Raw genomic sequence first — 14,129 nt, 5'->3', positions numbered from 1 at the left:
ATTATTTCCTTACTCTGCCTTATTTCTCAACCCCAAAGATAAAAAGTATTATTCACAAGTAGGCTGAAATGTAGCTCTCACTACCAAGGAAGAAAAGACTGACATATCAGTATCTCAGTCTTAGTTTCTACACTACTTATAATCCTTTAGTCAGTTAATGATAATGAATAAGAAGTCAGAAACTCGCAAACCACTATTCAAAAATGTAGCTACCAGAATGTCATCAGTAGAATTCAAAATAAGGAAAACCATTATGAATTACACAATTGCATGTCAGGTTTTCAGTTTCCCCCTTTAATCAGCAAATTAAAAACCTTACCGCAAAAAGAAAGGCTTATTTTCTTTTCCAAAAACATCTAAAAACTCACTATTTCATTTTCTCCTCTACATTCTAAAAACTGGGATAAAAGTTGCCTCCATATAATTTGACTTAACTTGCTAAATAAGTCCCATGGTAATAAAAGTTACCTGCAATTATAAAACCAGTAAAGCTCTTAAGGATTCTATATATATAGTTTTATACTAAACAAAGAGAAGAGAATTTAAGACAAAAGAAACACACTAATGAAAAATTTACTTACTCATGTTATATACTCATCCTATCAAGAGAACAGGCATTTTTACCTTTTGAGAATGTTACCTTCTGAAACTCCAAGATTTTACAAAGCCAAGTGAAAATACATATACAAAGCCATACACCAATTCTTCACAGTGATTTTCTTTTCTTTCAGTAATTTTTGTATTTTCAAAATTGCCCAAAATTCCTTTTAAAGATCATGTTATAGTTCTTAATCTCACCCTCTTCTTCTTTAGTTTCCTTATTGCTGGTTGGAAAGCAAACGGATACACAAGCGTGCAAAATATTTCGATTTCCATCACATCTGTGGCTGATGAATGTCTGCAGCATCTGTAGGTTCTGCTCTAAAACCACCGCTTGCTCAAGATTCATAAGATATTGTCGACAGGCCTCATAGTCACAGCGCAGGATGTGCTGCATCAAGGTTTGTTTCTGTGCTCAGACAAATTAGGAAAAAAACTTCAATGTATTTGCATACCACAATACACGTGTCAAAAATTTCACATGGCCAACACAATAATAAAAGCAGCTCTGCAGAAAGTAGTTTAAGGTGACCTGGCACAAGGAGCTGAACTTAAAGATACCCTTAAGCGGAGACAACAACTGACAGGAATGGAAGAGTGACCTGCAAAGGATCAATACACATTTTCAGCTTCTGCAACTAACTCAACTCAGTAACTGCAGCAGGCAATCAGTCAGATATACAATGTGCAAATGATGAATGGGAGGGGCTGGACTGGACCTACAGATCGCAGTTTGTGTGTGTGCTGTTGCTTCAGTCATGTCCTACTCTGTGCGACTCTATGGACTGTAGCGCGCCAGGCTCCTCTGTCCATGGTTTTCTCCAGTCAAGAATTACTGGAGTGGCTTGTCGTTTTCTCTTCCAGGGCATCTTCCCAACCCAGGGACTGAACTCGTATCTCTTAAGTCTCCTGCATTGGCAGGTGAGTTCTTTACCACTAGCGCCACCTGGGAAGTCCCACAGATGGTAGTTTACAGAACTCTTATTTACGTCATATACAACTAGCAAACTAGAACCCTACTGTCAGCCAATTAAGCTCAGGGTATACATTTCACTCCAAGCTTATTCTCACCCTCCTGTGCTCTCTAAGGTTACATCACACTAAAAACGAAAACCTTTACCTCCCCAGAAATCACAACATGTGCACTTCCCCAAAGGTGACAGCTAAATACACACTTCATTGTCAAAGACAAGGTAGCAAGGATAAATTATTTATGGATCATACCATTTTCTACCCGAGAAACAGCACGCTAGGGACTGAGTATTTCCTCCCTCCCAATTCATGCTGAAGCCTAATAATCCTCAAGGTGATGGTATCTGGAGGCAGTGCCTTTGGACAGTGATTAGGTCATGAGTGGAGCCTTCATGAAGGTGATCAGTGACCTTAAAGGGGCCTGAAGATACCAGAGCTCCCCTCTCGCACTGTGTGAGGACACACGGCCATCCATGAACCAGGAAAGAACACACATCAGACCCCAAATCCACCTCGCCTTGATTCTGAACTTCCCACCTTCCCGAACTATGAAAAGCAAATTTCAGTTAAGTCACTTTGACCTTAGGAGCCTAAACAAAGACACAGCATTAATATATCAAAGAGTTGAAATGTATTTTTTCAGAATGTAAATTGTAGTTATAGGATACTTACTGGACTGAATGCGAAGCATTAGTTAAGGAAAACAAGAAAATTTGTTTAACTAAAATTAGGAACTGGAGGAAAGCAGGTGGGAAAAGAATATATGGAAATACAAAAAGAAGAGAGATGCTTCTGAACTTGCCACCTCTTTACAAATTACAAGAAAAACTGTTTTCAGTATGTGACGCATGTGAGACGGGCCATTTGGACTGCGGAACTAACTATGGCTCTGAAGTGACCCCATAAATTACAAACTCCAGTTCAAGAGCATGAGGTGGGCCACATAGGACTAAATTTGTCAAAATCTAGTGGTAGATATGCATTAATCAATACATTGAGAGAATATGTCAAAATCTCTCCAAAGAATAAAAAGCACAGTATATTTTGAAATAACTAAAATTAAGATATTTTGCCGCACATGGCTATGATATCGAATGTTTTCAAACAAATCAGTCGTCTGGTTGGAAGCAGCTACTCTACAGGAGCTCTCATCTCCAACCTGCTAGACTATACAGGGGCCATTATGCTGATAGTATCAATGCCACACTCACGCTGTCTGAGCGAGACAGTTTATTCTACATCACTATATGCTGTCAGTTATTCTTATAACAAAAGGCAGCATGTGTGCATGCTCAGTCGTGTCTGACTCTTTTACAAACCCATGGGCTATAACCTGCCAGGCTCCTCTGTCCATGGGATTTTCCAGGCAAGAATACTGGGGTGGATGCCATTTCCTCCTCAACTCAGGGATAAAACCATGTCTCCTGTGTTTCCTGCACTGGCACATGGGTTCTTTACCTGAGTTACCTGGGAAGTCCAACAAGGCATAGAGTTTGGCAAAAATTTCTTGCATGTCTACTGTGCATCAAGTCCTGGTAAATGAGGTACAAAGATAAATGATGACACACTTCATCCCTACCCCTAGGATGATGGCATGTTTTATCTTTACCATTGAGACGCTGACAAAGTGCAGGGTTCATGGAATTATTAGGCCTACAGAAGCACTTGAAATAGTATAAAATGAATAGAGGAAGCTGGCTGAAAAAAAAAGGTAACATAAATCATGTAATAAATGGTGACTAACACTGAACGCAGAGCAACAAATTTTAAACATTCTCTGCAATGAACTGGAGAGACCATGCATAGCCCCCTAAAAGGAGCAGATTAATATTCTGTGATGGCCCAATGTTACCAGGTCTTCTAATTTTTTAAGAGCAACTGAAAATCTGGATTTTAAATATAAATCCTGTGACTTGGAATGCTGGCAACAAATCAAGAATTTTTAAATGATGTGAAGGCTCACTGGCCTACAGCATCACATGATACACTTGAACAACACATCCTGCTTGACATATGCTCTTGGCTTAGCTTCCAAGACAACACTCATTCTAGTTTTCCTCCAACTCCTTCTCAGTGCCTTTATACAGGTTCCTCTTTATCTCTTGGCATTTAAATGCTGAGACTATTCCAATGGCTAAGTCCTTAGGTTTTTCCTTCTCCAAGACTTTAGTAATCTCATGCCGTTTAATTCGTCTTCCAACTTTCACACCCAACTCTCTCTTCACTAACTCCTCTTAGATAATCTAATACAAAACTTAGAGACTTCCGTGGTGGTCTAGTGGATAAGAATCTGCACATTCCATCCTGACTGGGAAACTCAGATCCCACATGCTGTGGGGCAACTAAGCCCGAGCTTCACAGCTTGAGACAGCTTGTGTGCCACAACAGAGACCCAGTGCTGCCAAAAACAAAAGAAACTTAAACAAACTGGATGTTACCCTCCTGAACCTGCTTCACTCATCCTTAGTGTCCTCATCTTGATAAATGGCAACATCATTCTTCAAAACCGTTCTCCCTCTTACTTCCTCTATATGACACCCTGTATTTAGCCATAAGTAAATCCTGTTGGTAAATCCCTTAAAACATTTCTAGTATATATAGAGTCTAGTCACTCATCATTCTACTTCCTGGGCCAAGCCAACAGCACCTTCAACCTAACTGGCCTCCTTACTTCCAACCTATCCTCCATGTATTCTCAGCATGTCAGCAGTGGTATTCTGAAAATGTTAGGCAAATCAGGTCAATCTCTGCTCAAATTGCTCCAATAACTTAGAGCAGTGTTGCTTCCACATCTAACAAATAAAAACATCTCAACCACAGTGTGTTCAAAACTAAACTCATCTTGCCTTATCCCATTTGTTTTTCCTATTTCTCATCTCCCCATCAACCACACCTAAATCGAAGCTGTAATAACCCCTTCCTTCCCTTTACTGCTGCCATCCTGTCATCGAGCTTTAAAGCTTCTACTTCCTTAAGATCTCTTAAGTCCATCCCCTCCTCATTTCCAAGACTTCAAGCTTACTTTGTTTCTAACATGAATAATTACATTAGCTTTTTTATCTGGTCTCTAAACTTCTGTCTCCATCCACTGCTCATTTTCTTTAAATACAAAAACAAAAAAATACAGCAGCTTAAAACCCTCTCCTCCTAGCTTTCAGGGGAATGTTCAGGTCCCGTAGATTAATACACAAGGCACCTCAATCCCTTTCCCTGCCTTATCAGTTGCCACTCATAGATCCATATGAACCCTTTCTTCTAGTTTTAAAGAATCAAAAGAATGTATAAGTTCTCCCAACATATTACTGAGATTCACAAAGGCTGCTCTTCATGCCTGGAATAACACCTCCTACCTTTATCCTGTGTCTAGGAAACACCTATCCGACTATTTCAAACTATGTCCGGGCAACACTTCCTCAGAGAAGCCTCTCCAGTCACAGTCTAATTTAACCCCTCCCTTTTGTGCTTCTACACCTTTGTCCATGCCTTACCCAACACGTGTATCACACTGTGACCAACGGCATACTCCTCTCTCTTATCCTAATACACTCTTAGCTCCTATAGGGAAGGGGCAATGAATAATCTATTGAAAACTGTTTCCCTAGACTCCAGCAGAGTCTTCTCAATTGAAAGGCCAATTAGTTTAAAAACCCAGATTACCTCTACAGCCATGATGATAATAGCAGCTTTCTTTTTGATTGTTGAATTGGCAGGAAGATTTATTAAAGAATGTACACCCATTCCAAGACTACTAATAGGTGGAAGATCAAGCCAATCGGGATCCCTTATTCCTCCCATGCAATCTTTGGCCATTGGGTAGATAGTACCATTTCCATCTCGAAGAATAATAGGAGACTCCTGTAACAGAGGGGAAAATAATAAAGTTTGGCTCCCAATCAAATACATGTCTGACTTTTACAAGAGGTGTATTTATTTTCAAATTACATTTTACATATGCTTGTAACAGTGACCAAACAGAAACTTAATATTAAAAATGTGCTGAATATTCTAAATTCTTCTAGTTCTTCTAATTCTTCTAATTTAATAACAAGCAAACTAGAACCAAACTCAGCTTCAATACATTTTCAAAAACAAAAATAAGCCTCTATACCTGTCCAGCAGTGAAAATAGCTACATTCCTCTCATTCTGACCAAGGAAAGCAATGCTGCTTGTAGGGAAATTATTCTCCTGTTCGGCTTTTCCTGTGGCAAGATCAAAGATACAGTACCGTACCCAATTTCCAGTCTTCAAAACAGCATGCACACCTTCAGAAATACACAGATGTTTAAAAATAAATTGTTATACATCTTTAGTAAATGGCAAGTACCCACCAAATTATATACCCCTAGTCACATTTCAAATGCAGACACATTTCATTCCATACTGTTACACTTTATAGAGTACGCCAGTTGGAAAAGTTACAAAATCTTTACCTTTGGAATCCACATTCACTGCTAGTATTTCCGTCTTCTCAGGTATACAAAGTTTCTTAGGAGTTCTTTGGAAGCAGTCAGGAACTTTTGGTGTTCCACCAGTTTTGACAACCTGTGTGACACAAAAATGAATTTTGCTCTCAAATCTGTAATATGCTCAAGGTCCCCACATTCAACTGGTGAGTGGGTGACTCCTCCATACTTACCTGCAGTTCATCAATTCTAAGTAACCTACAATCCTGCAGGAGAGAAGAAGGGTCAGCATCTGAACCTGAGCTGCTCTGACAGGTGGTATTGCTGGATGTTCCTGGAAACTTTACAGCAACATAGGCTCCGTCCACTTTTAGCACCTAGAATGCAGGGAGATATGATAAATATTAACACTAGCTCATATGAAACCAATATGCAAGTTATATTGAGTAAATTTAACACTGAAGGCATTAAATCCCTTATGAGTATATTTCTTCAATGATCATCAAGTTATAAAATTAATCTGAACACACTCACCAAATTTATTGTTGATGTCTATATCCAAGACATATTTTCCGTAGGAAAACTGACCCACACAGCCAGTGATTAGTGTGTGGATGTTTAGCAATCAAGCACAATCCACAAATTCCTCCTACCCTCCCTCATTATTAGTTTAGAACTCCACTGTGCGAAAGAACTTCTATGATGATGGTCTGACACTCTATATCTGTGCTGTCCAACATGACAGCCATTAGCCAGAAGTGGCTACTGAGCACAGGGAGCTGATGTGACCAGAGACTGACGTTTTAAATGTTACTAATTTCAGTAAGTTTAATTTGCTACATATACCTGGCCAGTACCTACCATAATGGACAACATAAGAGTGAGCAATGCACAAAAAGCTGAGCACAGCACTTGAAATCAGAATACCTGAGTCCCACTTTTGTTACTTACTTCTTTTAAGCCAGTGGGCTCTTCTTAGGAAAAAAAAGGTGCCCATAAACTAGAGTTCTATTAAAAAAATCAAATGGAATAGTATATGAGAAAGGCCTCTGTAAATGGCAGGACATAAGTTATCGGTCCTTTAAGTATAAAGGAAAGACCATCCCATTAAAGAAAGTAAAAAGCCATCAGGAAAAGATTTACACTGCAGATACTCTATAGCTATCATCCCATTTTGTATTAAGAATGTGTGAAGACAGAGGTGAAGTTAATAACATTCCAGCTGATGAACTCTACCCACTTGGCTTCTCAGACAGCAAGACCCTCTCTAGGAAGAACAGAAGAGAAAGTGGAAGCTTAAAGATAGCAGTAAGACTGATAAATGTTATGAAAGATCAACTCCATGAAAACGCTATATTATCAGTCCCAAAGAACAGACTGTACCAAAAAATGTTATCTATATTCAATTTTTCTGTAAATCTAAAATTATTTCAAAATAACATTTTTTTAAAAGCAGCCTATCACCATTAATGCTCAAGGACCGGCAGCATCATCATCAGTTCCTCTGTCAGGGACAAAGGAGACAGGTGCATCAGGTGGGAGGATGGGGCCAAAGAGATCAGAGGTGACAGACAAGGCAGCCTGGAGGAAAGGGCTGATGAGCACTCACCAACCATAAATTCCTTGATAATCGATACCACTAGAGTTCACTTAGTAATTAATTCTTAGACATTCTGAACAAACCTTGCCCACAGGAACATTCTTAACATCTTCCACAAAAACGACTTCCCGAAGAGACCACTGCTCTTCGTTCACCTTTTCCTCTTCTTTGGGGGCGGGGGTGGACCGTCGTCGTTCTTAGACAACAACAAAATGGTAAGTACCAAAAAGAAAATGTGAAAGAGACTTTATAGATTTTATCTAAATATATGAAAAAAGATCATTTGTAAAGGGATACATATTTGAGATATCTGAATGTATTTCACAAACTATTGCCTTCTGAATTGAGGCTTCATGACTAACTTTCACTTAGATGAACTCATGGTTAAAAAAAAAAAAAAAATCCATTAATGCTTAACGATATTAACACATAGTTGCTGCTGCTGCTCCTAAGTCTCTTTAGTCGTGTCCGACTCTGTGCAATCCCATAGACGGCAGCCCACCAGGCTCCTCCATCCCTGGGATTCTCCAGGCAAGAGTACTGGAGTGGAGTGCCATTGCCTTCTCCGAACACATAGCAAACAACTGCAAAAAATTTAAAAACTTAAAACTTGTTTTGGACCCTCAAAATTAGGGCTATGGGACCAAGGTTTAAAAAAGGAAGGTATGCTGGGCTTCCTTAAAATTAACACAAGACTATTAAAATGACTATTAACTTTCAATTTCAAGTATGAAGCAACCACAACTAAAAAGATACATTTTGGAAAGCTTAAAAAAAAAAAAACTTCTATATATCCAAGGTGCCGTAGCAAACCTCAGTTTGCCAATTCTACAAATTCTGAGCAAAAGTTGTGACCAGGCCATAACCAATTTACAATAACAGTCTCAACAAAGATAGGCAGGTATTCTAGAGAGTGGCCGTTATTTCCTTCTATTACTGCAGTGCATTTTATATACTGCGGAAAATTATAACTCTCAAAAATAAGAATAGTCGACACTATAACTATTGCTAATACATTTAAATAAGACCACTGGACTTCCCTAGTCATCCAGTGGTTAGGACTCTGAGCTTCCACTGCAGAGGGCACAGGTTTGATTCCTGGTCAGTGAACTAAGATCCTGCAAGCCCCATAAACCTTGTAGTTCAGTAAATAAACAAGTAAATATGCATATTTAAAAAAATCAAACTAGCAGGAGCACAATTTAAACTAAAAGATTTATACTAAAAATAGTCTGAGCTGTCTCCAATCAGAAACACAAACTGAACACAGCTACACAGCTGTGTGCCTGGCACCCAATTTTGACCAATGTATACTACACATAAAACTTACTGTATGGCATTGATGCACTGCTGGCAATGGAAGACGCGTCACTGCATGTAGATGCTGGAGATGGTGGGGGACCCATTTCTGTTTTCACTGGTTCCTGCTTACTTTCAGGCCTGCAGTTAGAAACAACATTCTCTTTACAATTAGGAAAATAAAACATTAGGAACTTATCAAATGGCTTATATAGTAAGACTCAAGTTTATTCTCAAAAGAGAATGAAATAGTAAAAACTCGTACAAACTGTATTATTCTCTAATATGCAAGGTACTAAAAAAAATACACAGTACACATCTCAAATTTTAAATAATGTTTTAAAGCAGGAAAGAAATGCACTATGTGAAGCTATCAACAGTTTGGAACAATGATTCAGATAAGCCTTATCTAGGAATAACAACAGAAGCTACACTCAATTTGTCTACATAGCTTTATCATAAGCCTCTTGAGCAAACAAGTTTCACACTTTACTGAACCCTGACTTGCATACAGCAGTTTAACTGAAAAGATGATAAAGGCAAATAAATAAAAGGTCCTCCAGATCATTAATTTCCTAGATTTCGAAAGAAAAACTCTACTTGCAGTGGTTTGTTAAACACCAGACAGTTCAAGAATAACCACCTGCTGTAACTGAAATGGAAAACTATAGTATTAATAAACTATCCCTCTTCCTCAGTTATTTCATTAATGCTATACTTAAGAAGATAACTACAGCAACTACAGATGATAAAAAATAAAACATTTTCATTCACTAAATGGCAGAAGTCAATTTTTACACAGAAAAGCCATGTATTACTCAGAAATTTGTCATATACAAGTCATTCTGGTATATATTATAATCAGGGCCATCATATTAATCCTCTCATCAGCTATTATTCCTGTCAGGAATTTCACCTGAGTTAAAAAGAAAACAGTCCAGGGAAAAACAGCGTTATGTCCACAAGCATCTTAGCAATGTGTGCCATGCACGCATACATGAATACTCATGGCTGCTCTGCAAACCTCGTGATGGTGGGAGCCAGCCAGTACTGACTCGTCACTAGCACACCTAAAGTCAACACATTTCCATGACTAGAAGAGTCTATTGACATGAAAATGATTATCGTCTTAACATTTAATTTCACCTTAGCTCTTTTACTAAGTATATTAATATAGATGGCAAATTTCAAGGAAGATTTTGAAAATCTTAATAAATCACAAAATATAAACACAACAACTTCTTTTAATCTCATTTTATGCATATCAAAAAGATTTCAAATACCCTTTACAAAGTTTCATAAATGCTACTTTTAAGATTTTTTTAAAAAAATCAATATAAGCAGAGGGAAAGTTTATACATCTATTTTAAACACAAGACAGAGTCTAAAGCACAAAACAAAGCAAAATATCTTAATTTGGCATGAATTACAAAAGAATATTTTTAAAATTAGCAGTAATCCTTGTACAATCATTATATTCACTTGAACTAAAAAGTTATAGAAATATAAAACCCTGTATGTGTAGTACAGTCGCAATCAGCTTTTCAACTGCTTGTATACATTTAGAACAAGAGTACATCAAAAGATTTAAAATGTTATTTCTGCAATGTGATATTATTTTCTGTATTTCTATAATGTTCATGTATTTTTATAAAATTAAGAAAAAAGCTATTTTGAAACTTTATTAAAGCTCAAGTACCAAACAGCCAAATTATAATACACAGTATTTTTAAAGATGAGTAGATGCTTCTAGAAAGTACAGGTATTAAGATCTGTACATGGCTCCCAAATAGTAAGTTAGCTCCAGAATGTAGGTTTTATATAATTCAGTGATATTTCTGTTCGCATTATCCCCCACCCTAAAATTCACAAAAATCCTTTATAAAATTTCCCTCTCCAGTACATTAACCTATAAAACCCTTCCAGTGATCAAGATGCAGGCAAGATGTTAGGTAGAAATTAAGATGATTACACAAGAAGAGAGTAGGAAAAAGTCTGCCTAATATACCACTGCTATATACCACCTTCAAAGGATACACTCTAATGATCAAACAAAGACATTAAGAGAGAACTCTACATTGGCCCTTCTGGCCATTAAACATTAAGAATAACTGTAATATACAAATATTAACGAAACTGCAAATAATAAATTTTACCAGTTCCTGTCAAAACTCATGTGGATCTTAACAAGACCCCACATGTTAACACTTTTATAAGTCACCGTACACCACTCTTAAGTCTCCCTTGATTATCCTCCTTCATGTACAGAGCAAACTAGAAAAATCAAGATTAGTTAAGACACAGTACTTACTTAGCTTCAGTAGTTTTGCTAGCTTTGTCCATGCTTTTCAAGCTCTCAGGAGATCTAAGTTGAAATCTACAACTATCATTCATATTCCAAACCGACTCCATTAAGACACCAACTTTAGGAATCCCAGCACTAATTGAAAATGCAACTGCTCCAGCATGATAGAGAGGATTATTTCTTAAGCATACCTAGCGAACAAAAGAAAAATCACCATCAGAATGACATAATTTTTAAACAAACTAGAAGAGTTATGTGTTCCCAAAATCAAAGAGCAGGAATAATTTTAGCACACTTGCTAAAAACAAACTAAAATACCCTGATACTGAGAAACAGTGAAGGCAGGAAGAAAGGATGAAATGGCTGGATGGCATCACCGACTCGATGGACGTGAGTTTGAGCAAGCTCCGGGAGGGGTCATGGTCAGGGAAGCCTGGCGTGCTGCAGTCCATGGGGTCACAAAGAATCAGACACGACTGAGTGACTGAATTGAACTGATATTTCATGTAGCAAATATCCTGACCATTCTGCTACAAGGACATAGAAAAGAAACAGCACAGAAGAAACTACAAAGGTTATTAAAAGTAAAATGTAAAAAAAACAATTTTTTTGTTGTTTCTTATAATTTGAAATTATTTTCTCCCTTAATTCATGATGCTATATATAGGCTCCATCATAAACTTCATCTCTACAGGTATTTGTTTCCCTCAGAAGACTGTTTTCTATAAGCTAGAATTTTAACTAGATAATGTAAGTTTTCTCTTACATTAAAAAAACAGAATATGTAGACATTAATGTTAGAAGTTAACTGAGTTCAAAAGTGAAAAACCTATAAATTCTTATTCTTAGAGCACCCCCAGGTCATTAGTGTTAGAAGTTAACTGAGTTCAAAAGTGAAAAACCTATAAATTCTTATTCTTAGAGCACCCCCAGGTCATACTCTAAAACCAATAACTTGTAACATGGCCCTGCCAAATGCACCAACAAAAGCTACTACTGTGATATGAACATTATTTCTGAAAATCTCTTTTCATTTCTAAAGTAACCCAAAACTTACTGACATTCTGTTCAGTCATTCAATAACTAATGATTACCTTATATACTTGACAATGGCATATATAAAGATTTTGGGGGTGGAAGTTATAATTAAATATAAGTCATACAGAAGAAGGTAGCACACAGGAGTATAGGAACTGGAAATACTGACAAAGAGTAAAAACTCTGTCGTTAAATACAATTCTGTGGCACAGAATGAATAGTTAAGAGACAACTTCTTGAAAGGGTATGCTTAGCTTGACTTAAAAGAGAGGTTTCATCCATAAATTTTCAAAAAATGCCAGTGAAAGCTTAAATCCTGAAAAAGGATCAATAAGGCTATAATTATAAAAGAAATATGGCAAACTATATTAGAGAATAAGTTATTAATATCTTAGAATAAAAATAAATGCACCTTAAAGACAAGGAGGTATATATCCAGTACATAATGGACATGCAAGGAACATGTGCTGAATATATTACTCTCAACAGTTAAAATCTGTGAATGCAGTTTGCTGCTGCAAACTCTTAGAAGTGAAGCCGCTCAGTCGTGTCCGACTCTTTGCGACCCTTTGCACAGTAGCCTATCAGGCTCCTCCGTCCATGGGATTTTCCAGGCAAGAGTACTGGAGTGGATTGCCATTTCCTTCTCCAGGGGATCTTCCCAACCCAGGGACTGAACCCAGATCTCCCGCATTGCAGGCTGATGCTTTACCGTCTGAGCCACCAGAGAAGTTGATCAACAATTCTTTCTGATGCAAACATATGAATGCTTTCCCCATTCTGTGGCCATGGCTGCCTTAATCCTCCTGCTTCCTATACTTTAAAACAGAACCTTAGTTCTGCACTAAAGTATTGGAATATGCTCTTTTCCAGCAATTCAGTGCCAAGCTATTTTGCTTAAAGCTTTCCTCCGTGCACATTTAAAGGATTTTTTCTTTCCTCCCTGTCTGCAGTAATGTCATCCTACATGCTACTAAGGCATCTGCTAGGATATCTGGCTAATACATGAGTTGAATAAATAAGGAATTCTGGAAACGTAAGAGATCAGTATGTGAACTGAATAAGTAAAGGGTAGCTACTATAAGTGAGAGATCTGTCTGAAGCAACTGACATTAATAAAGACTAAACAAACAAATAAACAAAATAATGGGTCATCACTAAAAACTTCCTAGCTGGAAGGTTACAAAGGAGCCGGAACAAGACAAACACGAATAGGACAAAAAAAGAAAATGAAGCCCCAAACAAAAATAACAAATACAGTATTAAACTGAGTTTTAGACAAAACTAACAGCTAAACTAGTAATTACTTTGTAAGAAACAGGTAATGTAAATGATACCATCTTATAGTGAAAAAGCTGAATTGAAAAAAAATGTTAGATGAGGGAATTAGTGCCATGTCATGCAACAAAAAAGATTTAAAGTCCTTAAACAATCATTGCAGCACTTGCTATAATAATATAAACATCAACTTTTATCCTGAAGATAAATTCCTATAAAAATCTAATGAATCAGAAGTATAACAGTAGTTCTTAAACTTTTTCGGTCTCAAGACTATTTTACCCCATTAAATATTACCAAGGACCCCAAAATGTTTTGTTTATATGGGTTATAGTTGGTATTTAACATGTTAGTAATTAAAACTGATAAACTTTAAGTATATACTTAAAATTAATAAACCCCATGTTAACATGCATAATTTATAAAAAAAAAAAACTACATTTTTAAAAATACTAGCCAAGAAAAGTGGCACTGTTTACATTTTTGTCGATCTCAATGTCTAATTTAATGTAAGACAGCTGGAATCCCAGGTATGCTTTTTGCATTCAATTTGCCATGATATGTTACTTTAGCTAAAGTATATAAAGACAACTCAGCCTTAACAAAGATAGGTAACTGGAAAAAGGAGGACTC

The 14,129-nt window shown here is 37.1% G+C and overlaps 1 protein-coding gene across 1 annotated transcript in view; it reads right to left on the bottom strand.

Moving 5' to 3' along the window:
* UBR5 (ubiquitin protein ligase E3 component n-recognin 5) overlaps positions 1 to 14,129 on the bottom strand; it is a 138,693-nt gene that overhangs the window by 46,426 nt on the left and 78,138 nt on the right. Inside the window, exons 14-21 of the mRNA XM_052651971.1 lie at positions 11,187 to 11,371; positions 8,907 to 9,016; positions 7,660 to 7,772; positions 6,210 to 6,353; positions 6,004 to 6,115; positions 5,681 to 5,835; positions 5,230 to 5,427; positions 799 to 1,009 (exon numbers count right to left, since the gene is read on the bottom strand). Coding sequence (XP_052507931.1) covers positions 799 to 1,009; positions 5,230 to 5,427; positions 5,681 to 5,835; positions 6,004 to 6,115; positions 6,210 to 6,353; positions 7,660 to 7,772; positions 8,907 to 9,016; positions 11,187 to 11,371 — 1,228 coding nt within the window. The remainder of the gene's footprint in view (positions 1 to 798; positions 1,010 to 5,229; positions 5,428 to 5,680; positions 5,836 to 6,003; positions 6,116 to 6,209; positions 6,354 to 7,659; positions 7,773 to 8,906; positions 9,017 to 11,186; positions 11,372 to 14,129) is intronic.

The sequence above is a fragment of the Budorcas taxicolor genome, chromosome 14 (assembly GCF_023091745.1).
Source record: "Budorcas taxicolor isolate Tak-1 chromosome 14, Takin1.1, whole genome shotgun sequence".
NCBI classification, from domain to species: domain Eukaryota; kingdom Metazoa; phylum Chordata; class Mammalia; order Artiodactyla; family Bovidae; genus Budorcas; species Budorcas taxicolor.
This window is presented reverse-complemented; position numbering and strand designations above follow the sequence as displayed.